Source organism: Artemia franciscana, chromosome 2 (assembly GCF_032884065.1).
Source record: "Artemia franciscana chromosome 2, ASM3288406v1, whole genome shotgun sequence".
Lineage (NCBI taxonomy): Eukaryota > Metazoa > Arthropoda > Branchiopoda > Anostraca > Artemiidae > Artemia > Artemia franciscana.
The window spans coordinates 11,178,967-11,205,335 of NC_088864.1; the positions used below are offsets into that span (position 1 = coordinate 11,178,967).

A 26,369-nucleotide genomic window follows, 5' to 3' on the forward strand; every position below is an offset into this window, starting at 1 on the left:
TTTTCATTTATTTATTCATGGTGATTAATGGTAGTTTTACGCTTAGAATCTTATTTGACTTTATATCTTCTCATCTTTGGCTTAGTCGAGATCTTTACCTTTCTTTGAAAATCTCGATTTCACCTAGTTTCTGTTTGCTTTTCTCTTGACATAGTCATTTTTATCGAAAAATGATATTTATATCTTTTCGGTTTTTTTTCTATAAGAATTCGTAGTTTGGTTTGCTATTGGTCTGTTGGAGAAACTTCAGTAATTTTTAATCCTGACAAAAATAGAATTCCTTGATTTAAGTTTGTACCTCCTCAAGTTGACCTGAAAAATGCAACTTAATATCATTCCGAAAAATTTACCTATGCTCTTTGACAATCTGGATATACTTAAACTCTTTTGATTTAGTCCCGATCTTTTGATAGTCCCGATAGTTTCACATTAATACCTCCAGTCGTTATCGATATTACTGAGGTCTCTTATCTGCAACCATACACAGAGTGTCTTTTGATTTAATTTTAAACCAACATTCAGGTTTAAAGCATAATGGACCAATTGCATGATTGTTTCGGGTTGACATATCCAATATCCCTAAAAACAAAGCTGCTGGACTGGTCTGCTATGCTGAACAAAATTTATGTCTCAAAATTTTGATTGGATGTTTTTGGGAAATGAAGGGCTTGGGAGGACGGATGCTTGCCTTTCAATTTCTTTTTACCCTTAGAAAGGACACTAGAACTTTTAGTTTTAAAGCGAGTTAGCTCCTTTAAAAGTTCAAATGATATCTATATATATAAAAATAAGTTGTATGTTTGTTTGTACGCATATGACGTCATTATAAGTATATAAGGCTTTGTATATGACGTCATTATAAGTATATAAGAGGGCGATTCAAAGAGAATATTTAGTATAAATCCTACAATGGCAGAAGAAACAGCCGAGGAAGCTGCTCAGAGAGTTAATTAAAAGAGAAATTTTAGTATAAATCCTACAATGGCAGAAGAAACAGCCGAGGAAGCTACTCAAAGAGTTAATGCCAAAAGGCTTGCGGCTAATAGAGAAAGTAAGGAAAAAAAGCGTGCCGAGGAATCGCAAGAACAGCGTGAAAACAGGCTTGTGTCTCAAAGAGAAATTACCAAAAAAATCGTGCCGAGGAATCACAAGAACAACGTTAAAACAGGCTTGCGGCTCAAAGAGATAACGCCCAAAGAAAGCGTGCCGAGGAATCAGGTACAGCCAAGTCGATGATTATAGCTTGAGTAGGTGTGTTGCGCCTCAGGAAAAGTTATACTTCCTTAACTGGCTCCACCAGCAGAGCCATTGAAAACTTTGCTTACTGGAACTACGTCGGAATCTAAGCGTTTTTTTTATTAAACATCAGAAAATATAACTCATGTTTCCAAATGACGTCGTTTGGTGCCCAAACCGAAAATCAAGATCAATACACCGGGACACAGGGAATATAAATAACGACCGGGACACTCAAAGAGAAATTACAGACTGGGACACCGGGACACAAATGACGACCGGGACATCAGGACACAGGGAATATAAATGACGATCGGGACACAGGGACACAATTACAACAGGGACGCCGGGAGAAGGACAAAGGGGGGATATATAAATGACGACAGGGACACAGGGAATATTCGATTAGCAATCACCATCAACAAAGCTCAAGGGCAATCATTAGAAAAATGCAGTATAGATCTGAGTAAGGATTGTTTTTCCCATGGACATGTTCAAGAGTCGGTAAACCTGACATTGTATTTATGCACACAGACAATGGGACAGCGAAGAATGTTGTATATTTGCAAGTTTTACGTAGTTAAAAACATATATATAAACATAAATATATATATATATATATATATATATATATATATTATATATATATATTCACAAGTGGGACACGGGGACACAACTACAATGGCGTGTAACGACATACGCGCGTGGGGGGGCTTGGGGGGCGTGAAGCGCCACACCAACAGCTATTATGCAATAAGTTATGTTCGTTTTAAGTTTTAATGTTCCTTCTTACTTTCAGTACAAAAAACTTGTTTCTTTTTAATATTTAATCTCTGATCGTTTTTTAAATAATGCCAGAAAATATAGCCCAACCCACAGGGAGAAATCCCCCTCACCGCATAAACATCCTCTAGACAATTAAATCCCGGTGAAGATTTGCCCTGGAGTATTGCTCCACGCGTAGAATTGAGACGGAGAAGATAAAGCAAGATATATAAAAGGAATTTTGTATAGGAATTCTGAAAAATTCCCCAGAGTATAATTTCCCCTGACAAGTTCACCCCTGAAAAATTCCCTCGCCATGGAAAATTTCCCCGTGGGAAACCCCCAGAAAAAACTTCCAACTAACAAATACTGTATGTAAACAATGGACAAATTTTATAACTTAAAGACCTTTGCCTTGGGGATGTGGAGGATCATGTTAATATTCTAAGGTATAGTTATTAGGTGTTTCAACTATTATGAACAAAAGGCCTATCTCAAAATTTTTATCAGACGATTTTTGAAAAAAGGGGCAGGGGAGAAGGCCTAGTTACCCTCCAATCTTTTTGGTCACTTAAAAAGGACACTAGAACATTTAATTGTGTTGCAAAAGCAACACTTTGGTTTTGTCCCGTTTTTTTCCTTCTACCGCCGATCTCGGCTTATTCCTGGAAATTGCTAAGGGTCTAACCTGTGCGGTTTAAACGGAAAGTGTGGACCTCAGGCCGGACTGATAAATATGACATTATATTTTGGAAAGCTCCGCAGAACTCTTCCCTGGGGCCAAAATGGGTGGTTTGTGCTTGTCCACGAGCCAGAGCCTATGGTGTGCGAAGTGAAGCGGAGTTATATAGCCTATGTCAGAGAGGAGTATTTAAAGTTGTGCAGCCAAGCTTTGGTTTCATCAAACCATGTTTCTGCTTTCGAGTGGAAAGCTCCGTTCTAGCAGGCAAGCAGGCAGGCACCACTTTCAAATTGAAGATGGACTAAAATCTATAAGTGTTAAATATATGCGGCAGTTACCTGGCCCCACAGCCAATATATCTTCTTTGAGTGATAAATAGAAAAATTTACAGAAGCAAAAAAGCGGCATTTTCTCACGAGTTCGAAAGTGCTGCCGTGATTTCGGCTGGGTTTTTCATTTGTTTTTTCAGATTTGGGATTGAGGTAGAGAAATATTATCAGATGTACCTCTTAAACTTTAAAAGTTCTGTCATTGCTAAAGAAATTGGAGCTTATCCTTTGCTCCTTTCTAAGTGGTGACGTTAAAAGTTGGCCTAAGGCAAAAAAAAAATGAATCAACTTTTGAACTAAGACAGATAGAATTTTTTCGACGGCAATCGATAGCTCTTGATGAGCTGATCAAAGTAAATGTCATCCATTTTTTGGTACAAAAATTCCTTCATGAGATATACTAGTTTGAAAGTTTCAAGGGGTTGACAACTTCAATAGTAGGGTACACACTGAAACCAAAAATAAGCCAATACCAATTGTGAGACAAGTAGAGGACTTGTAAGCAATAGTCGGCTGTTAGACCATAATGGTCTTCGGCAATAAAGGGTTTGCAACTTTCGCTAGTATTTGATGGTAAGATCAATTTGGTTCCAGTGGTAAGACATGCAGGGGACTTGTAAGTAATACTCGTCTATTAGGCCACAATCATCTTCAGGGAAGAGGGGTTTGTAATTTTTGCTTGTTGGTGTAGCCTACCCATACTCACTGTAACCTATAATTAAGTGTTTACACAGGGGGTACAAACGATAACGTAAAACAATGAGGTACTTTCGTAATAATTAGTGTCACCTATGGTATTTTAATCCTGAAAAGTTACAGATAGCTTTATAATACCAACTAGATTATATAAGATATTGTTCCAAGTTATCATCCGTCACGATGTCTACAATTGAAAAAGATTAAGTTCAACTGGCTGCAAAGTCAATTTAGTCCCTTCTTTCGATATTCTTTTGTTATTGTTGTTTTTTCAACGCTAAGGAATAGCCTTTGATCATGTGCTTACTGATAGCGTTCTTCTTTGAACATAAAATTTTAAAAGCTTCGATAGGCTGACAACATCAGCGTTTAACCGATAGTAAAGAAACAAAACCAAAGTGTTGCGAGAGCAACACTTTATTCGGCGAAGGTCTAATTTCCGTTCGGATGAGCCCTCTCACGATATACTCGAACTACTAGGTGGATACGATCACCCCTGAAAAAAAAACAAAACAAAAAACAAATAAACACGTAATCGTAATCTTTCTTCTGACAAAAAAAAAACAAAAAAAACAACAACTAAAGTCCACATTAAGAAGGTAGCAGCTTGAAACCTCTAATGTAAGTTTTTCTGATACGCTAAATCTGATGGTGTAATTTTCATTAAGATTCTTTGACTTCTAGAGGACGTTTCCCCCTTTTTTGAAAAAAAAGAGAATTCCCTAAGGCTTGTAGCCTTTAATGGGTTAGACTAAACATAATGAAACTTATACATATATGAAATCAGCATAATAAACCGATTATTTGTATCAAAATTCCGTTTTTTAGAGATTCGATTACTATTGACCCGGATGGTTCCTTACTTACTGTTCCTTACCACGAACTGTTTGATTTAAAAACTGCTGATACATATTGGCAATTTCTAATTCCACAGTTTTGTAAGCATTTACAGGAGTTACAGGATTATAGCGTATATTGTCTCGAATTTTACAGGGGGGTGAGAATACGGGGTAATTTGTGGACCCCAAATTCACCATATCAAAAATTACATGACCGAGTACTATTTTCATCAAATAAAAAACAAGTATTTCCAACTGAAAGTAAGGAGCAACAATGAAACTTAAAACTAACAGGAATTATTTCGTATAATGGTGGGGCTGTTCCCACCTAAAAACCCATTCTTTACACTAAAGTTGGACTTTTCGTCCCGATCCTTTTAGGATTAAATAAAAAAAAAAGTTTTTTTAACTGAAAGTAAGGAGCGACATTAAAACTTAAAACGAACAGAAATTACTTCGTATATGAAAGGGGCTTTTTCCTCATCAACGCCCCGCTCTTTACGCTAAAGTTAGACTCTTTCAACTCTACTTTTTAAAACAGTAAAAACCCCCAGGCCCCCCACGCGCGTAAGTCATTACGTGCCATATTAGTTACGCGCCATTGTAATTGTGTCCCTATGTCCCACCTGTGAATATAGATAGATATGAATGTGTTTTTAACTATGTCAAACTTGCGAATATACATCATTCTTTGCTATCCCATTGTCTGTGCATATAAAAGGTTGTCAGGGTTACCGACTCTTGAACATGCAACATATATTTGTCCATGGGAAACACAATCCGTATTCAGATCTATACCTCATTTTCCTAATGATTGCCCTTGAGCTCTGTTGATGGTGATTGCTAATCGAATATTCCCTGTGCCCCCATTGTCATTTATATATCCCCCTGTGCCCCCAGGTGTCCCCGTTGTAATTGTGTCCCTGTGTCTCAGTCGTCATTTATATTCCCTCTGTCCCGGTATCCCGGTCGTTATTTGTGTCCCGGTGTCCCGGTCTGTAATTTCTCTTTGAGTGTCCCGGTCGTCATTTATATTCTCTGTGTCCTGGTGTATTGATCTTGATTTTCGGTTTGGGCACCAAACGAAGTTATTTGGAAACATGAGTTATATTTTCTGATGTTTAATAAAAACGCTTAGATTCTGACGTAGTTCCAGTAAGCAAAGTCTTCAATGGCTCCCGATTTGAACACATCTACTCAAGCTATAATCATCGACTGGGCTGTACCTGAATACCAGGTGATAATTTTAACGTTGCTCTGGTGATTCCTCGGCGCGCTTTATTTTGGCATCATCTCTGTGAGCCACAAGCCTGTTTTCACGTTGTTCTTGTGATTCCTCAGCACGCTTTCTTTTGGCATTATCTCTTTGAGCCGCAAGCCTGTTTTGACGTTGTTCTTTTGATTTCTCGGCACGCCTTCTTTTGGTAATTTCTCTTTGAGCCGCAAGCCTGTTTTCACATTGCTCTTGTGATTCCTCGGCACGATTTTTTTGATAATTTCTCTTTGAGCCTCATTTATATATATATATATATATATATATATATATATATATATATATATATATATATATATATATATATATATATATATATATATATATATATATATATATATATATATATATATATATATATATATATATACAAATAAATAGTCTGTATGCAAATATGACATCATTATAATTATATGAGGCTTTGTATATGAAGTCATTATAAGTTGACGTCATTATAACTATATAATCTATATATACATATATATATATATATATATATATATATATATATATATATATATATATATATATATATATATATATATATATATATATATATATATATATATATATATATATATATATATATATATATATATATATATATATATATATACTAGCTGTTGGATGGCGCTTCGCGCCACCCCAACACCTAGTTGGTGGGGGCGCTTCGCTCCCCCCCCCAAGCCCCCCCGCGCGCGTAAGTCGTTACGTGCCATATGAGTTACGCGCCATTGTAGTTGTGTCCCTATGTCCCACCTGTGAATATATATATATATATTATATATATATATATATATATATATATATATATATATATATATATATATATATATATATATATATATATATATATATATATATATACTAGCTGTTGGGGTGGCGCTTCGCGCCACCCCAACACCTAGTTGGTGGGGGCGCTTTGCGCCCCCCCAAGCCCCCCCGCGCGCGTAAGTCGTTACGCGCCATATTAGTTACGCGTCATTGTAGTTGTGTCCCTATGTCCCACCTGTGAATATAGATATATATATATATATATATATATATATATATATATATATATATATATATATATATATATATATATATATATATATATATATATATATATATATATATATATATATATATATATATATATATATATATATGTTTTTAACTACGTAAAACTTGCGAATATACAACATTCTTTGCTGTCCCATTGTCTGTGCATATAAATAGATTTTCAGGTTTACCGACTCTTGAACATGCAACATATAATGGTCCATGGGAAAACAATCCGTATTCAGATCTATACCTCATGATTCTAATGATTGCCCTTGAGCTTTGTTGATGGTGATTGCTAATCGACCATTCCCTGAGTCGCCATCGTCATTTATATATCCCCCTGTGCACCCCGGCGTCCCCTTTGTAGTTATGTCCCTGTGTCCCGGTCGTCATTTATATTACCTGTGTCCCGGTCGTCATTTGTGTCCCGGTGTTCCAGTCTGTGATTTCTCTTTGAGTGTCCCGGGCGTCATTTATATTCCTTGTGTCCCGGTCGTCATTTATATCCCCCTGTGCCCCCCGGCGTCCCCATTGAAGTTGTGTCCCTGTGTCCCGGTCGTCATTTATATTCCCTGTGTCCCGGTCGTCATTTGTATCCCGGTGTCCCGGTCTGTATATACATTCGTTTTTTAGTTTTGTTTTTCTCCTTTATTTTTTTCCTTTTTTGTTTTTTTTTCTTTTTTAGTTTATTTAGATTTTTAGATTTTTTAGTTTTTTTATTAGTTTTTAGTTTTTTTGTAGTTTTTACCATTTTTTTTAGTTTTTCTATTTTTTTTTTTTACTTATGTCCTGGTCGTCATTTATACTCCCTGTGTCCCGGTCGTCATTTGTGTCTCGGTGCTTTGTTGATTGCTAATTTATATTATATTTATATTTATATTTTTTATATTTATTAATATTTTTTTAGTTTTCTTTTTCTCTTATTTTTCAGTTTTTTCCTTTTTTTTAGTTTTTTCTTTTTTAGTTTTTAGTTTTTTTTTGTTTTTTACCTTTTTTTAGTTTTTTTAGTTTTTTTAGTTTTTTAGCTTTTTTAGTTTTTTTATTAGTTTTTAGTTTTTTTATTAGTTTTTAGTTTTTTTTTTTAGTTTTTGCCTTTTTTTAGTTTTTTCAGTTTTTTTTTAGTTTTTAGTTTTTTACCTTTTTTTAGTTTTTTTTAGTTTTTTAGCTTTTTTAGTTTTTTTTCTTTTTAGTTTTTTTTGTAGTTTTTACCTTTTTTAGTTTTTTTTCTTCTTTTGTTTTTCGTCACTCGACAGACAGACAGACAGACATAACCCACAAACAACTTATTTTTATATATATTTATTCATATTTTCTTAGTTTTCTTTTTCTCTTTTATTTTTCAGTTTTTTCCTTTTTTTTAGTTTTTTTTTTTAGTTTTTAGTTTTTTTTATTTTTTTACCTTTTTTTAGTTTTTTTTAGTTTTTTTATTTTTTTAGCTTTTTTAGCTTTTTTAGTTTTTTTATTAGTTTTTATTTTTTTTGTAGTTTTTGCCTTTTTTTATTTTTTTCAGTTTTTTTTTAGTTATTAGATTTTTACCTTTTTTTAGTTTTTTTTAGTTTTTTAGCTTTTTTAGTTTTTTTTTCTTTTTAGTTTTTTTTGTAGTTTTTACCTTTTTTAGTTTTTTTCTTCTTTTGTATTAGTGTGAAATAATTCAGACAAAATATTTTAAAATATTTATGCAATTCCCAGTTTTTACATTTTTAGTTTCAGTTTTCTTTTTCTTCTTTATTTTTCAGACGTAAATACACATCGCCGAACCTTTGTTTTTTTAAGTAAAATCTGGTAGGCATTGATAACCTTATCCAAGTCAAAATCCCAAACCCAATCATCATCGCTATCATTTTCAGTTTTGATACGTTTTGACTCTCGCTGTCCAGGTTGATCTTCTTCTAATTGAGCGGTTTTGCGTTCTTTAGCCGCAAGCCTTTTGGCATTAACTCTCTGAGCAGGTTCCTCGGCTGTTTCTTCTGTTGTAGGATTTGGTAACATTCTATCTTTTTCAATGTTTTTCAATTTGTCAGTGTTCATTCTAACATTGACTGTTAGAAAAAATTTTACGTGCCAAGCATGCTAACACTCAACAATTTATAATAAACCTCAAAATTATAAATATCTGTTATAAGGTTTTCGAATTAATTTAATCTATTGTCAAAATATATAGAAATATTTATGCAATTCCCAGTTTTTACATTTTTAGTTTCAGTTTGCTTTTCAGTTCAGTTTCATTTTTATATATAGATAAGATATAATCTGGCGTAACGGACAGACAACTTATTTTTATATATATAGATATATATATATATATATATATATATATATATATATATATATATATATATATATATATATATATATATATATATATATATATGTTTTTAACTACGTAAAACTTGCGAATATACAACATTCTTTGCTGTCCCATTGTCTGTGCATATAAATAGATTGTCAGGTTTACCGACTCTTGAACATGCAACATATAATGGTCCATGGGAAAACAATCCGTATTCAGATCTATACCTCATGATTCTAATGATTGCCCTTGAACTTTGTTGATGGTGATTGCTAATCGACCATTCCCTGAGTCGCCATCGTCATTTATATATCCCCCTGTGCACCCCGGCGTCCCCTTTGTAGTTATGTCCCTGTGTCCCGGTCGTCATTTATATTCCCTGTGTCCCGGTCGTCATTTGTGTCCCGGTGTTCCAGTCTGTGATTTCTCTTTGAGTGTCCCGGGCGTCATTTATATTCCTTGTGTCCCGGTGTCCCGGTCGTCATTTATATCCCCCTGTGCCCCCCGGCGTCCCCATTGTAGTTGTGTCCCTGTGTCCCTGTCGTCATTTATATTCCCTGTGTCCCGGTCGTCATTTGTATCCCGGTGTCCCGGTCTGTATATACATTCGTTTTTTAGTTTTGTTTTTCTCCTTTATTTTTTTCCTTTTTTCTTTTTTTTCTTTTTTAGTTTATTTAGATTTTTAGATTTTTTTTTTATATTTATTAATATTTTTTTAGTTTTCTTTTTCTCTTATTTTTCAGTTTTTTCCTTTTTTTTAGTTTTTTCTTTTTTAGTTTTTAGTTTTTTTTTTGTTTTTTACCTTTTTTTAGTTTTTTTAGTTTTTTAGCTTTTTTAGTTTTTTTTATTAGTTTTTAGTTTTTTTTTAGTTTTTGCCTTTTTTTAGTTTTTTCAGTTTTTTTTAGTTTTTAGTTTTTTACCTTTTTTTAGTTTTTTTAGTTTTTTAGCTTTTTTAGCTTTTTTTTCTTTTTAGTTTTTTTTGTAGTTTTTACCTTTTTTAGTTTTTTTTCTTCTTTTGTATTAGTGTGAAATAATTCAGACGTCATATGCGGACAAACCCGACGTCACTCGACAGACAGACAGACAGACATAACCCACAAACAACTTATTTATATATATATTTATTCATATTTTTTTAGTTTTCTTTTTCTCTTTTATTTTTCAGTTTTTTCTTTTTTTTAGTTTTTTTCTTTTTTAGTTTTTTCTTTTTTTTAGTTTTTTAGCTTTTTTTAGTTTTTTTTTTTAGTTTTTTATCTTTTTTATTTTTTACGTTTTTTCTTTTTAGGTTTTTCTTTTTTTAATTTTTTTAATTTTTAATTTTTTAGTTTTTTTCTTTTTAGTTTCTTTTCAGTTTTTTACATTTTTCTTTTTTGAATTACTTTAATCAATTATCAAAATATTTCGAAATATTTATGCTATTTCCAGTTTTTACATTTTAGTTTGTTTTCTTTTATATATATAGAAGATATAATCTGGCGTAACGAACAGACAACTTATTTTTATATATATATATATATATATATATATATATATATATATATATATATATATATATATATATATATATATATATATATATATATATATATATATATATATATATATATATATATATATATATATATATATATATGTTTTTAACTACGTAAAACTTGCGAATATACAACATTCTTTGCTGTCCCATTGTCTGTGCATATAAATAGATTGTCAGGTTTACCGACTCTTGAACATGCAACATATAATGGTCCATGGGAAAACAATCCGTATTCAGATCTATACCTCATGATTCTAATGATTGCCCTTGAGCTTTGTTGATGGTGATTGCTAATCGACCATTCCCTGAGTCGCCATCGTCATTTATATATCCCCCTGTGCACCCCGGCGTCCCCTTTGTAGTTATGTCCCTGTGTCCCGGTCGTCGTCATTTATACTCCCTGTGCCCCGGTGCTTTGTTGATTGCTAATCGAACATTCCTTTTGTCCCGGTCGCTTTCTCTTTGAGTGTCGTCATTTATTTAGATTGTCAGGTTTACCGACTCTTGAACATGCAACATATAATTGTCCATGGGAAAAACAATCCATATTCAGATCTATACCTCATGATTCTAATGATTGCCCTTGAGCTTTGTTGATGGTGATTGCTAATTGAACATTCCCTGTGTCCCGGTCGTCATTTATATTCCCAGTATCCCGGTCGTCATTTGTGTCCCAGTGTTCCCCTTTTAGTTTTTTTTATTGGTTTTGACCTTTTTTTAGGTTTTGTAGTTTTTTTCTTTTTTCTTTTTAGTTTTTTTTGAAGTTTGTATCTTTTTAGTTTTTTTATTTTTATTTATATTTTTTAGTTTTCTTTTTCTCCTTTATTTTTCAGTTTTCTTCCTTTTTTTAGTTTTTTTCTTTTTTTAGTTCTTTTAGTTTTTACCTTTTTTAGTTTTTTTTAGTTTTTTAGATGAAAATTTTTTTTAGTTTTTTTCTTTTTAGTTTTTTATTGGTTTTTACCTTTTTTTTTTAGCTTTTTTAGTTTTTTTTTCGTTTTTTCTTTTTACTTTTTTTTTAGTTTTTATCTTTTTTATTTTTTTTTATTTTTATTCTTAATTTTATTAGTTTTCTTTTTCTCTTCTATTTTTCAGTTTTTCCCTTTTTTTAAAGTTTTTTTTTAGTTTTTAGTTTTTTTAGTTTTTTAGTTTTTTCAGTTTTTTTTTTTAGTTTTTAGTTTTTTACCTTTTTTAGCCTAACCAGGATTTGGACCTGGGACCTTCATTCTCCGTTCTGACACCCTCTCTCACCGAGTGACTACTCCAGCATGTTCATTTTGGTGTTTTAAATGGTATATTATTAACCAAATTAATGTGTTTTACAATATACTAAGCATCGTCAAAGCAAAAATGACGACAACTAATTTCATGACGTCAGCCGACACAGAAACATGACGTCACCTGATCCACAGATCCACAGACAGACAACTTATTTTATATATATATATATATATATATATATATAAATATATATATATATATATATATATATATATATATATATATATATATATGTATGTATATATATATATATATATATATATATATATATATATATATATATATATATATATATATATATATATATATATATATATATATATATATATATATATATATATACATATATATATGAGGGAATTCACCCTTCGCCAGTACCTCGCACTTTACACTAAAGCTTAGATTTTGTCCCAATTCCTTAAGAATGACCCCTGAATTACAATAGCCGTAGAATAAATAGTTGAAATTACTAAAAATTCTGTAGCGTAAAGTGCGGGGTATTAAGAGGAGGTGAGCCCATCATAAGCGTAATAATTTCTGTTCGTTTTAAGTTTTAATGCTTCTCCTTACTTTCAGTTGAAAAAACTTTTTCATATTTATTTTTTCATTGTTTTTTTTTTAAATAATGCTATAAAACCCTGCGCTCACTTCATGAAAATTTTCTTCCCCCACGGCAGATTCCTCCAAGGAAAATTTCCCCTACATATCTCCTTCTTCTCAATCCCCCCACCCTAAAACCCCCCGTGAAAACGTCTGTACACTTCCAAATAACCATTAATATATGCAAGCACTGGTCAAAGTTTGTAACTTGTAGCCCCTCCCATGGGGACTCTGGGGGAGTAAGTCGCCCTCAAAGACATAGTTATAAGGTTTTTTGACTATGGTGAATAAATGGCCATCTCAGAATTTTGATCCGGTGACTTTGGGAAAATAATTGGCGTGGGAGGGGGCCTAGGTGCCCTCCAATTTTTTTGGTCACTTTAAAAGGGCACTATAATTTTTTATTTCCGCTAGAATGAGCCCTCTCGCAAGATTCTAGGACCACTGGGTCGATACGATCACCCCTGGGAAGAAAAACAACAACAAAAAACAAACAGATAAACACGCATCCGTGATCTGTATTCTGGCAAAAAATGCGAAATTCCATATTTTTATTTATAGGAGCTTGAAACTTCTACAATAAGGTTCTCTAATATGCTGAATCTGATGGTGTGACTTAAGATTGTAAGACCTTTAGTGGATGTTTCATCCTATTTTCGAAAATGAGGCAAATTTTCTCAGGCTCGTAACTTTTTATGGGTAAAACTAACCTTGATGAAACTTATATATTTGAATTCAGTATTAAAATGCAATTCTTTTGAGGTTACTATTGGTATCAAAATTCCATTTTTTATAGTTTTGTTTACTATTGAGCCGGATCGCTCCTTACTACAGTTCGTTACCACGAACTTTTTGATGACTCCTGAAACACAACGGTCTTTTAAATGGAATAAGAGGCTTTTTTAAAGCACTAAAAGCTTTGAAAATAGGTTTTACTATTTAAAAATAAGTTTACCTAGTACTTGATTAATTTTAATTTCTTTTTCTCGTTCTTTTAGGCACAGTTGGCCCAGCTGAAGGAAAAACGACAAAGTCTGTCCATCGGATTCCCTCAATTCACCGGAGCTACATATACTGAAACGTATTGAGACGGTGTTGGACAGCTATAATTGCAGGCCTAGTCTCAGCTCCATATAGCAGGATTTTAAAAACGGAGGCTCAAAGGATCTTCATTTTGGAAGCTCGTTTGATCATTGGCTTCTTCAAAATATGGCTCAGACTACCGAAGACCGCAGAGGCCTTGGACTTAGACTCAACATAGCGCTCTTGATGCAACTGTTCAAAAATATGGTCTAGCCAAGGTAAGTGAAATGATCGACCACTTCGATTTGGTTCCTGGTAATTGAGTAATTTGATTTTTAACTTTAGAATTTGGCTGCACTACCATGATTCTTGTCTTCTTCTAATTCATTGATAGTCTAGTCCTGGCAGGTCCTTCATGAAGAGTGTTCAGAGCCATGAGTAGCTGTGAATTGGAGTTGGCGGCCAGTTGTACATCATCACCAAAGTCAAAATCAGTGACAACTCTGTCCCCGTACTTTAGTCCAAAACTCAGCTTCTAGGTCGTGCAAGTCATAGCATTGTCTGTCGCTGATCAGCCAAGCATTTGATCAGCCTGCTCTACTCTGTACTTTCGACAGAAATGTGAAAAGCATCATTGCAAGAACACCATATAAAAGAGATTGCCTGATGCTGAGAGGAGTGTTATCCCTCCAAAACTAGAGTACTCCTTCTTGGAATCTTTTCTTTTCCAAAGTGGTATGATCACTCCTTTATACCATTCTTTTGGTAAAATCGTCGAGTCTCATATTACAGTGGATATCATTTGGAGCCACAACAACATAGTGCCTCTGCGTCTCTTGGGGAGCTCCGAGGAATTTAGTATACCAGGAGCTTTGTGTTTTTGTTTTTTTTCTTCGCTGTTTATCGAATTTCTACCAAGTATAACGGTTCAATGTGAAATTAATTAGGTTTATATGCATCACAGGCTGGAGGTCAGTAGGAGTTGGTCTAGATGGAGAGAGTTACGTTCAGCAGAGACGAGAAGTGTTCAATTCACCTATAAAGGTTGGATATTATGTCTTCGAGGAGCACCCCGTCCACAGATAATACATATTTTATTCGCTGTGCATACCAGCCAATGAGGTCACGCAAGGGTTTTTACGCTGCTATAACGTTCTTCCGCATGGCAGCTTTATGTAGATCATCAGATCTGGTGTCAACAAACGATTTGGTATTTCTGTGTATCAGTTTATTCCTGACACCTTTGAAATGTGGATTGTTCTCCGCCCAGTTTATCCAGCCTTCGGGGTTTGATGACTTCCATAGCCTGCTGTGACAGCCATGACTTTTTAATCTGAACTTGTAAGCCATGAGCTTTTCTTTGTACATGGGTAACTTTAGCTTTAAACGAGTGCCACATGACTTTCAAAACGGTACGTTATCTCAAATATGTGCAGTTGTTTAACCGCAGGAGCATCAATCGCTCTGATCAGCCTTCTGGGATTTCAACTTGAGACAAAGTTTCGTAGCTACAGATCGGTGAACAGTAATACCCAAGTTAGAACCACAAAAGGAGCGGCAATTAGAAACCAAAGAACTCCGCTTCAGAGATTTAAAGATATAATCAATCATGATTTTTCGAGTCGCCGTCGCTACAATACCAGGTATACTGGGGAATTTAAGGTCTTTCGAAAATTGTGTTGGACAGAAAAAGATGGTGATCAGTACAAAACTGGAGCGGACAGTTTCTATTCTCATTAAATACTTCCAGAGAAACATGTCCTATGACGTCTCTCCAGATGCATGTTGGATCACTAACGGTAGCCTTGAAGTCTCCAAGAAGAAGCAGTATATCATGGGGAGACAGATGATATGAGTTGCGCAAGGTCTTTGTAGAGCCGGTCCTTAGCATCAGGGACAGCCTCATATTTTGGCACTTATTATACAACTACAGAGAGTCTTCCATGAAAGTGCAAGGCGGGCTGAGAGGAGGCACTTAGATGGCGTTATAAGATATAAGTGCCCTTCTAGCTCTCTTATAGAAAACCAGTCTAACTACAACTCTTGTAATGTTGCAAGTCCCCGACCAAATAAGACTATTGTGGTCGCTGATGAATTTCACATCGTTTTCTAGCAAAAGTAATTCATTAACGCCAGCAATAGCCAAAGAATATTGCTTGGGTTCTATTACGAGAAGCAGTTCAGTACTCGGGTAATTCCAAATCAGAGTATTCCAAGTTGCAATTTTCAGACCACTCTTTTGTAGGAATCTCAATCTTCGACTGGTTTGACCTGCGTCATTAGGAGATGTGAGGATGTGCTTGGGTCTACATCGTAAGTGGGAAGATGTATTCAAGGCTTGATTGATGTAATTCGTTGCAAAATATCTCTCCTTGCCGAAAAAAGTCTAGGGGACAGGATGCAAGCCCGTCACCCAACCCTCCTCACTTTATCTTGACTTGGGACCGGCAGTTGTGACCAGATGGTACACAGCAGGTGGTGCAAACAGTATGTACTTTTGCATTGAAGGAGTGCGACTGAGACGGCTGTGCTTTGAACACTTCATTTAAGCTCATTTAATAAAAGTTTTTTTTTAATTGCACTCGTGGCTGGTTTTTGCTCCAAAAATGCAGCCATGGGTCAGGCATGTGTGCATGGGGGAGTGTCTTTGGGTCAAGGTTCTCCCTCCCCCAGAGATTCAAAAGTTTTCCCAATTGAATGGTACTTTTCATTCAAAATTATAAAATAATATTATTACCCCCAAAGAAAAACCAGAAAAGAGTAGTTGCCTCCCCTAATGAATTTTCGCTCTTATGATCGTGTTACCTCCTTCAGGCCTTTTTAAAGCCTGATATGAAACGTCACAGCTCTAGGATTTTTAAGCTGCTAATTACTGAGAGACAGATACACACTTCAATGGATATATTAGTAAGCTAATGATTGATATATTAGTGAGATATATCAGAGCAAAATTTTGATAGAGAGCAAAATTATTTAAGGAATAAACGAGGAATCTTTAAATGGTTTGAATATCTGATTTATCATTTCTAGAGCTCGAACAGAGTCCAAATCATAGAGTCACTTAGGAAAACATATATATTATTTGATCTGGGTTTCATTCAAATCAGTAATCATGAACTAAAAGACTGTGTAACAGTAAATACATCATTATAAAAATGGTGATTCAATTAAGCAATTTATAATTCGTTTATCCTTTTATATTGCCTTCTTATTCAAAAAAAAAAAAAAAAAAAAAATCGCATCGTACTTTAATAAGTTCCCCCAAATGAATGCACTTCGATTGAAAGTGTCAGTTTTGTGCCACTTGAAAGTGTTTATCTATTTCCTTTTGTTTGTTTGTCTTCTTTCCTTTTTATTGTTAGCCTTAATGAAAATTATTTTCCGACGTATTAATATTAATATATAGTATATGCATATAAATACTTTAACACGGGGGGGGGGTACCAAGAGATTGAGCCAAAGACCCATAGAAAAATGACGGTCTAGAACTGTATTTGTTTAACCCCTACCCTGGATCTGACCCTGTGAGTAATTATATATGCTTTAACGAATGCAGACTTCTAAGCCAATGCATATGCATATTCTGTCTCAAATTCTATTGTATTCTCTAGTTTTGATGGAGATCTCGGCAAACAAATATAAAATACCACTGAAAGCAGCTTATACATTTTAAAAATGTAGATGCATACTTTTAAGATGTGATGTCGCGTGAACTGAAAATGATGAGAATGTTGAAAATATAAATGCCACTGAAAGCAGCTTATACATTTTAAAAATGTAGATGTATACTTTTAAGATATGATGTCGCGTGAACTGAAAACTATGAAAATGATGAAAATATAAAATACCACTGAAAGCAGCTTATAAATTTGAAAAATGTAGATGCATACTTTTAAGATGTGATGTCGCATGAACTGAAAATGATGAAAATATATAATACCAATGAAAGCAGCTTATACATTTTAAAAATGTAGATGCATGTTTTTAAGATGTGATGTCGCGTGAACTTAAAATGATGAAAATATAAAATACCATTTAAAGCAGCTTATACATTTTAAAAATGTAGATGCGTACTTTTAAGCTGTGATGTCACGTGAACGTTCCCTTATTCACTCTTCACTAGTGTCAGGAAAAGTTTGGACCCTTGAAAACCCTAGATTAAGGACAATAATATAAAATAACTTAATATAAAAGTTTGTTATATAGAATACATATTTTAAAGGATATTTTTACTTAAAAATAAAAAATGGACTGAAGCTTTTGTCAAATTACAACTACGTCAATTTTTCATTAGTATAGAAACTCAAAATTTTCGATCAGACTTTGACTTGAGGAATATTTTTTATATATTTTGCTTAATAAATCATGTATGAAAGTGGAACTGAATTCTTTTTTTATAGTTAATGACGGAATTATAAAATTGTATTATAAAATTCTAGAAGTAAAACAAAATGATATAAAGCCATGTCCATAAATACTGGGTACTGTTTATGATTTTGCTCTTGCGAAGTAAACACTTTCAATTTGTTATCGAACAACCAAGAGCATGTTTCATCGGATGAATAGTTCTGAAAGCAATTATAGTGTACCATACGCTCAATATAATCAATCTTTGAAATTAATCCTTTAATTTATTGAACAGAATTGCTTCAACTGACCGAACACTCGATTCCAAAGAAAAATAATTGATTACACCTGCATGGATTATCTTAGCGTGCGAGTCCATATGTGATAAATAAATGACGGTATTGCTGATGGGATTCGCCAAATTAAGCAGCCTTAAGTGGAATGGACTCGCTCATTATGATGAAAAAGTGTTAACACCGAAGATGGTCTTAGTGCTCCCAAATAGAGAATAATTATCGTTATTTTTTGTTTACTTTGGTTATGATTTAAATACTGTGTTAATTATAGTTGTACAGAGTTGAGAAGTTGGCTTGATGTTATTAAGTTTGTTTGCTCTCTCAAATCAAACCAACCGTCTGCAATTCTTCATGGCTTTCTGAAGGATTTTTAGGTCTTTAAATAGTGAGAAACTTCGAGTAGTGACAGTTGTTTTCTGTTACATAGTTGTAGTTTTTTTTCCAACGATTCTTTAAAAATTCCCACGTGAAAATATTCTGTGTGGTCACAAGACCCAAATTAACTTCTCTTACATTGTCTATCAACAAAAAAACAACAGTTTTTTCAAGAAAAATTACAGAGCACCCTTAAAAGTCGCAAAAGACAAAAATGATCCTGTATATGAGAAGCGATGCCAATCTCGCCCCTCCCCCTCTTTACCCTGAAGATAAAATATTGCTAAAGTGAAAACATTTTAAAGTGCCAAAAACATAACCAGTAAGTAATTGTAAGTATTCGTGTTCTTCTCCCTGTTTTCTTTTACCCACGGATGATGGTATCCAACCGGTGGTCACAGTATATTGGAAGACAGCTAATTTTATAGGAGAGGTCAGATTTATAGTGCAGATTCTTAAGTTCGGATTTTAAGTAGTAAAAGAGACCACACCAGAGCGAAGTGGCTTTTTCTTCCGGTTTGTGCCATGACATACAAAAATTATTACCCAATTTCTGTGCTGAATTTCTTATGAAAATGCGGGCAAATGTTAATTCTAAGGTAACCAATCAATTTATCATGGTCTAAAACCCTTAACAGGACGATTTGAGTATCCCATCTTGAAAAACAAGGAAAAGGGGAAAACTAGGTAACCATGAATGCTACAGTGAGTTAAGTTTTTGCTCGAAAATTGCCTGCTGACTTTAAGGAATAGCAGGTAACAGCAACATTGCAGAGAAACGTTTAATGCTCTTGTCAAAGCTCTTGATGAATTTTGAGTGTTTTTTTTCTATTTCTTCATGATAACGCCATAGTAAAATGCCGTTTGGTACTGAACATGCCATATCCATGATAACATCCATGATCGTAAACTTTTAACTAGAGGTTCACAGCTCCCTCCCTTGTTTACTCCCATCAGCCCCCTTAGTAAATAAGAACTACAAAGTGAGTTTTGAAAAAAAATTACTGTCTAATAACAAAGGATTTAAATTTGATTCTTGCATAAGGGTAGTTATTTTTTTTATCGAACAATGAACATTAATTACGAAAACAACTCTTTGGAAAACTTAAAAAGAGCTTGAAACGCTGTTGTCCGTTTTTTATATTTTTTTTTCCTCAGCACCAGCAAGGCATGAAACATCGTAGAAATATGTCGAAGAGCTCATTCGAAATCTAAGGCAAACATCTGTATCCCTAGTACAAAGAGGCTTCAAAGCCCCATCGTAGATGGGCGTAAAGTAAAAAAAAAATTGGGTTCCTTCCAGAGTGAATACGGCTGGAGGCATACAAGTTTGTCTAATTTTCTCTCTCTAGTACTTGCAAGTCAATAGGATACTGCAGGAACGATAAAATGAGTAACCAAGTGAAGTTTTCTTAATGGGGTTCTTCTTTCCTGACTGTGTCAAGGCACCCGTGAATCGGTCACTGATCTTGGCAAAACACACATAACCGTCATTTAGGGGCTAGATAAAGCAGGGGCGGATCCGGGTTTTTATTTGGGGGGGGGGGTAGATAATAGGTTACTTCGATAAACTTGTGAACAAAGAAATACCTGCAATTTAAAGGTAATCTCGACAATTATGTGTTGTAGGTAGGTAGGGCAAATGGTTGGAAATTTAATATAAAATCTGATGAAGGTTAAAGTACTAATAAATCGGTTGAAATTAAAATGATATAAAACTATTGATGCAAGAATAGTCAGTTATAAAGACCATCCCGCCATAAAAATAAAAAAAAAACATCTTTTGTGGTCACACACTCTTTGTGACCATTTGTATATGTCAAACCATTTAGCAGTTTCTTACTCTTTTAAAAAGTAAAATTAAGAGAAAGAGTCAAACTTTAGCGTAAAGAGCGGGGCGTTGATGAGGAAGCAGCCCCTTTCATATACGAAGTAATTTCTCTTCGCTTTAAGTTTTAATCTCGATCCTTACTTTCTGCTAAAAAAAAACCTGTTTTTTTATTTAATGTTTGCATAAAGTAACGGGGATTGGGAAGTGTACAGACACTTTCAGGGGATGTTTTGGTTTGGGGAAGGGTTGAGAAGAGGGGGATATGTTGGGGGAATTTTCCATGGAGGAATTTGTTATAGGGGAAGAAAATTTCCATGAAGAGAGCGTAGGATTTTCTAGCATTATTTGAAAAAAAAAGAAAACATAAATTTGAAAAAGTTTTTTTCAACTGAAAGTAAGGAGCAACATTATAACTTAAAATGAACAGAAATTATTAAGCATATGAGGGGTTCACCTCCTCCGAAAACTTCGCTCTTTGCGCTAAAGCATTTTTAGAAATTTCAACTATTTATTCTACGGCCTTTGTGATTCAGAGGTCATCCTTAAGGAATTGGGATAAAATTTAAGCTTTAATGTGAAGAGTGAGGTACTGACGAGGGGGTGAACCCCCTCATATATGTAATAAAAATATGCGAATGCAGAAGTTCGTTACGTAAGCTAATTTGTAATTTACGTATATCTGTGACTAATAAAAACGTTCGTAAAAAATTAAGAGTCCTTGTAGCCTTTTTAAGTAACCAAAAACTTGGAGGGCAACTAGGCCTCCTCCCCTGCTCCTTTTTCTCAATATCATTCGATCAAAACTATGAGGAAGCCGTTTAGCCAAAAAAAAAATTAATAAATATGCAAATTTCGTTTTAATTATTCATGTGCGGAGAGCCAAAATCAAAACATGCATTAATTCAAAACGTTCAGAAGTTAAATAAAAAAAATGTTTTTATTAACTGAAAGTAAGGAGGGACATTAAAACTTAAAACGAACAGAAATTACTTCGTATATGAAAGAGGCTGCTTTCTCATCAAGCCCCACTTTTTACGCTAATGTTTTTTCCTATTTTAAAAAGTGGAGTTTTAGAAAGAGTCAAACTTTAGCGTAAAGAGCGGGGCGTTGATGAGGGAACAGCCCCTTTCATATACGGAGTAATTTCTGTTCGCTTTAAGTTTTAATGTCGCTCCTTACTTTCAGTTAAAAAACAGTTTTTTCTATTTATTTAAAATTAAAAATTAAAACAAGCCTTTTCAAAGGAGAGTAAAGTGAAACGTTTAAGCTTAAAAGGCTTAGTGATGGGTTTTTTAGGGTTTGTCATAATATTTTGTTTATTGTGACCGTATTTTATTGTACTCTCACACATAAATACTTTTTACCTTGCAAAACTGCAAAACTTTTGGCAAATAAGTAATGACAAAATTATTAAGCTTTTGGAAAAAAAAAATTCTCGACAGACAGCATCGTCTTTAAAGTAGTTTACATTAACTAATCCCAAAAACACAAAGTAAAATGATGAAACAAAATTACAAGAACAATATGAAGTTAATAAAAAATGTCTGTACTACAAAAATATAACCAGTTGTAAGAGATCAAATATAAAATTACAAAATTAAATATAAACATTAAATGAATACTTAGAGTTCTAAATAATTCTTAATAACCCGTCAGAATCATCCTCTAAAACGAGTGTAAGCTAAGTTATGAAAATTTTGGTAAATTTAGCAAAAAAGGGGGTAAAAATTTCTCCTTTAAACCGGCCCGCTGTCCCCCAAGGAAAAGACTTTGGTTTTACCTAAAATTGTGGTCATTTCAGACTAACAAAAGAGATATTAGTTATAAGGAGACAAACAGCAGAAGGAAATTCGATAATAGACATAATGACGTTTGCTACCGATTTACCACATGGCAGTGTCTTCTCTGTTGTACTGGTCCAGGGGTGGTGATTTGGAGAGAGGCAGGGGTATAATTGCACCCTAGTTTTTGAAAATTATTTCTTATGTATCTTCATTAAAATTTGGAAAATATCCCCCGTAATTTTTGAAGATTGACGTCCCTTAGATATTTTATGCTGTCGAGAATTGTAACTATAGCTGCAACATTGATGCAAAAAAAAAAATAATTTGCTTCCTTAGTACTTCTTTTTATTTTTTTTTTCTTTAACGATTAATTTCACCGGAACTGTTATTACATGTTGGAAATGACACAACAAATAAAAGTTGGTTTCAGAAGTAAACAGTTTACTCTTCAAACGACAAATCTCTTTGTAACGATCTCGCAAAAAGTAAGCAAACAGAAAAATTCATTACGACCCAAAGCATTAAGTTTTACGATAATTTAAAGTGTGCCGAAATTATATGCAAACATCAGACAGAAATCAGACAAACTTTGCTTTAGCATCAGAATTTCATCCTGGATCCTAATATGACACTCGTTTCAGAGGCAAATTCAGTTTTAAGCCCTTTACAGACCATCAAAGATGATATTTTCTTCTCTTATCAAATAGTTCACGGTAACGAACTGTAGTAAGGAGCGACCTGGCTAAACGTAATAGAATCTTAACGAAAATCACACCGTCTGATTCAGCATATCAGAGAACCTTAGAGTAGAAGTTTCAAGCTCCTATCTACAAAAATGTGGAATTTTGTGTTTTTTGCCAGAAGATAAATCACGGATGCGTGTTTATTTGTTTGTTTGTTTGGTTTTTTCCCCCAGGGATAATATTACCGACCCAGTGATCCTAGAATGTCGTGAGAGGACTCATTCTAACGAAAATTAAAAGTTGTAGTGCCCTTTTTAAGTGACCAAAAAAATCGGAGGGCACCTAGGACCCCCTCCCACGCACGTTTTCCCCCGAAGTTACTGGACCAAAGTTTTGAGATAGCCACTCTGGTCAATTTAGTCGAAACCTAATAACTATGTGTTAGGGGACAACTTAATCCCCCGCAGCCCTTGCGGAGGGGCTACAAGTTACGAGCTTTGACCATTGTTTACATATAGTAATGGTTATTATGAAATGTTTTGAAACCTTTTCAGAGGAACTTCTTCACGTTGGTGCGGGGGTGGGTACTGGGGAGGAGGTTACGTGGGCAGATCATTCTATGGAGGAATTTATCATGAGGAAAGAGAAGTTCCATGAAGGGGGTGCAAGATTTTCTAGCATTATTAAAAAAAATGAGAAAATACATAGATTTTTTTTTCACCTAATCTAATGAGCAGCATTAAAAATTAAAACGAACATAAAATATTACCTATACAAGGATTTCCGTCTCCTCCACAATACCTTGCTCTTTACGCTAACTTATTAGTGATTTCAACTATTTATTCTACGGCCTTTGTGATTCAGCGGTCATCCTTTTCCCCTTCTCAACGCCTCGCTCTTCACGCTAAAGTTTTTTAATTGTTTTAAAAAGTAGAGTTGTGACAAAGAGTGGAACTGGAGTGTAAAGAGCGAGGTGCTGAGGAGGGGACAATCCCTTTCATATACGGAATAAGTTCTGTTCATTTTGAGTTTTAATGTCGCTCCTTACTCGCAGTTAAAAAAATGTTTTTTTTTATTTAACTTTAGATAAGGATTAGGTTATATACATGTGTTAGCGCCAATCTTGTTGAAACCGGTTTATCCGTCAGTTGAATCGAAGGCGACTAAATCAAGAATCAATAAATGCACTGGAAATCAACAGTTCGTGGTAACGAACAGTAGTAAGGAGCGACCCGGCTCCCTAGTAACTGAAACTCTAAACAAGAGCTAAGAGCTCAAATAGAACTTGGCATAAGGCCGGAAGAGCCATGAGCTCATATGGTATGAGCTCTTGAAAAATTCTAAGAATCAATGCTTGACTTACTTGACTTAATGCTCCAACCGAAATGCTTCCGGCGTCGAGAGTGATGCTACATGGTGCCTCTATTTGCTGAATATCCTGGTGAATATTTCAGCATGAGGACATCCTGCTGAATATTTGCCATGACTAAGAAGGCACGTATCGTGTCCTTCCATCTGGCTGGGGGACAGCCTCTTGGGCGTTTCCCGCCGTGCAGCACAGTATCAAAGTCAAAAATCGTTCGTACGGGAGTGCCAGGGTGCATGCGAAGGAGATGTCCGTACCAGCGTAGTGTTCGTTGGGTAAGTTGGACTGAGAAGGGCGTTTGAGCAGTTAACGCCAGGAGGTTCTCGTTGCTAACAAAATTGTGCCAGCGTAGTCCTTCAATGCGGCGAAGATGTTTTGTTTGGGCTATATTTACGGTGCTAAGCACAGAATGAGTGGCCGGCCAAGTTTTGGCTGCGTAAAGAATCACGGATCCCACCGAAGCATTGTATGTGCGAATCTTGGTCCTACGGCTGATAGAAGGTTTCCTCCAAAGGGCACTTAGTCTGCCCACTACTGCTGAGGCTTTGGCAATTCGGTGCATTAGATCTTTAAGGATTGATCCGTCATTTGACAGGATAGAGCCAAGGTATGTAAATTCCTCGACAATCTCAGCTGGTTTGTCACCGACCATTAGGACTGGCGGGGGACGCCGCGAGTTACGGGGTTCAACAAACACCACTTTTGTCTTCTGCCAATTAATGGACAGCCCTATCTTTAAGGCTTCATCAGCAAGGATTTGTAGGGCTTCTGTGAGCTTTGATAGTGAATCAAAGACAAGAGCAAGGTCATCGGCATAGTCAGCATCTGAAAGTACTCTATCACCGCAATGCAACCCAAACTGGAGACGGTTTTTGGTCCGAGTCATAATGTAGTCGATGACACAATTAAATAGTTCTGGGGCAGCAGCACAACCATGACGGACTCCAGTATTGATGAGAGAGAGAGAGAGAGAGAGAGAGAGAGAGAGAGAGAGAGAGAGAGGGATAGAGAGAGAGAGAGAGAGAGAGAGAGAGAGAGAGAGAGAGAGAGAGAGAGAGAGATGAGCTGCGTCTTCCATTGACTTGCACGCAGCTCTCAGTCCCTTCGTGGAGCCGCTCAAAAAGGTTGCAGTGCTTCGCTGGTAGTCCCGTCGGTTTCAGTATGAGCCAGAGTGATTGCCGGTCGACATAATCGAAAGAAGCGTTGAAATCCACAAAGGTAACATATGCTTTTTGTTGAAATTCTCGAGTCCTTTCTATCAGCTGCCACATTGTGAATATCTGCTCCGCGATGACCTTCCTGGCATGAAGCCAGCCTGTTGGATTCTTCGTTTGCTTCTGAGAAAAGTGGTCCAGCGGTCCAGCAGGGTCATAACGAAGAGCTTCCCGGGCACAGAGAGGAGTGTAATGCCACGATAGTTGGAGCAGATTCTGCGACTGCCTTTCTGTTTCCAGAGAAGCAGAATGATGCCCGCTCGCCAGTCTTTTCGAATCCATTCTGTACGAAATACTATGGAAAACAGTACTTGGAGCCAGAGAAGGGTCGCTGCCACACCATATTTCAGCAGTTCTGCAGGGATATCACAGACTCCTGGGGCTCGGTTGTTTTTCATCCGTTTCAGAGAATTCAAGATTTCTGTAGAGGTGAAAGGGTGGTGCACACTTGCACAAGGGGCCTCAGGGGTGTTGGATGCAACTTGAAGAAAGTCAGGGTTGGATTGGCTTACACAGTCCTGGGTTAGAAGTGAAGAGAAGTGATACTTCCAGGCGGACAGTTGAGCGTTCTCGTCAGTGATAATATTTCTATCATTATATATGATAAGGCCTAGGGATGATGGCTTTCCATCTGTAAGATCCGAAGGTGTTTGTATAGAGCGCATGTGTCACCCTTTCTGGTGACCTCGAGATCAGCAGCCTTTTTCTCGGTGAATAGCTTTCTGTCTCTGTGGAGGAATTTATTTCTTACGCCGTTTAGATGTCTGTATATAACCACGTCCTTCGCTTGGCGTGCTTTACGACGCTGTTCAATAACATCTAGAGTTTCCTACGATATCCAGGACTTTTTTCTGGGCTTCAGACGACCGATAGTACTTCCG

The 26,369-nt window shown here is 35.2% G+C and overlaps 1 protein-coding gene and 1 long non-coding RNA gene across 2 annotated transcripts in view; one reads left to right on the top strand and one right to left on the bottom strand.

Moving 5' to 3' along the window:
• LOC136034210 (uncharacterized) overlaps positions 1-18,786 on the top strand; it is a 29,400-nt gene extending 10,614 nt beyond the window's left edge. Inside the window, exons 2-3 of the long non-coding RNA XR_010619145.1 lie at positions 13,568-13,870; positions 18,235-18,786. This is a non-coding gene — a long non-coding RNA (uncharacterized LOC136034210). The remainder of the gene's footprint in view (positions 1-13,567; positions 13,871-18,234) is intronic.
• Positions 18,787-25,532: 6,746 nt separating this feature from the next.
• Positions 25,533-26,153, bottom strand: LOC136034392 (uncharacterized). The gene has a single exon (XM_065715543.1). It carries the CDS (start codon positions 26,151-26,153, stop codon positions 25,533-25,535), a length of 621 nt encoding a protein of 206 aa, XP_065571615.1.
• Between the last annotated feature and the right edge of the window lie 216 nt (positions 26,154-26,369).

Bases quoted from the DNA above. Each gene is read 5' to 3' on its own strand.
- LOC136034392 (XM_065715543.1), bottom strand. From the start codon at position 26,153: ATGCGCTCTATACAAACACCTTCGGATCTTACAGATGGAAAGCCATCA.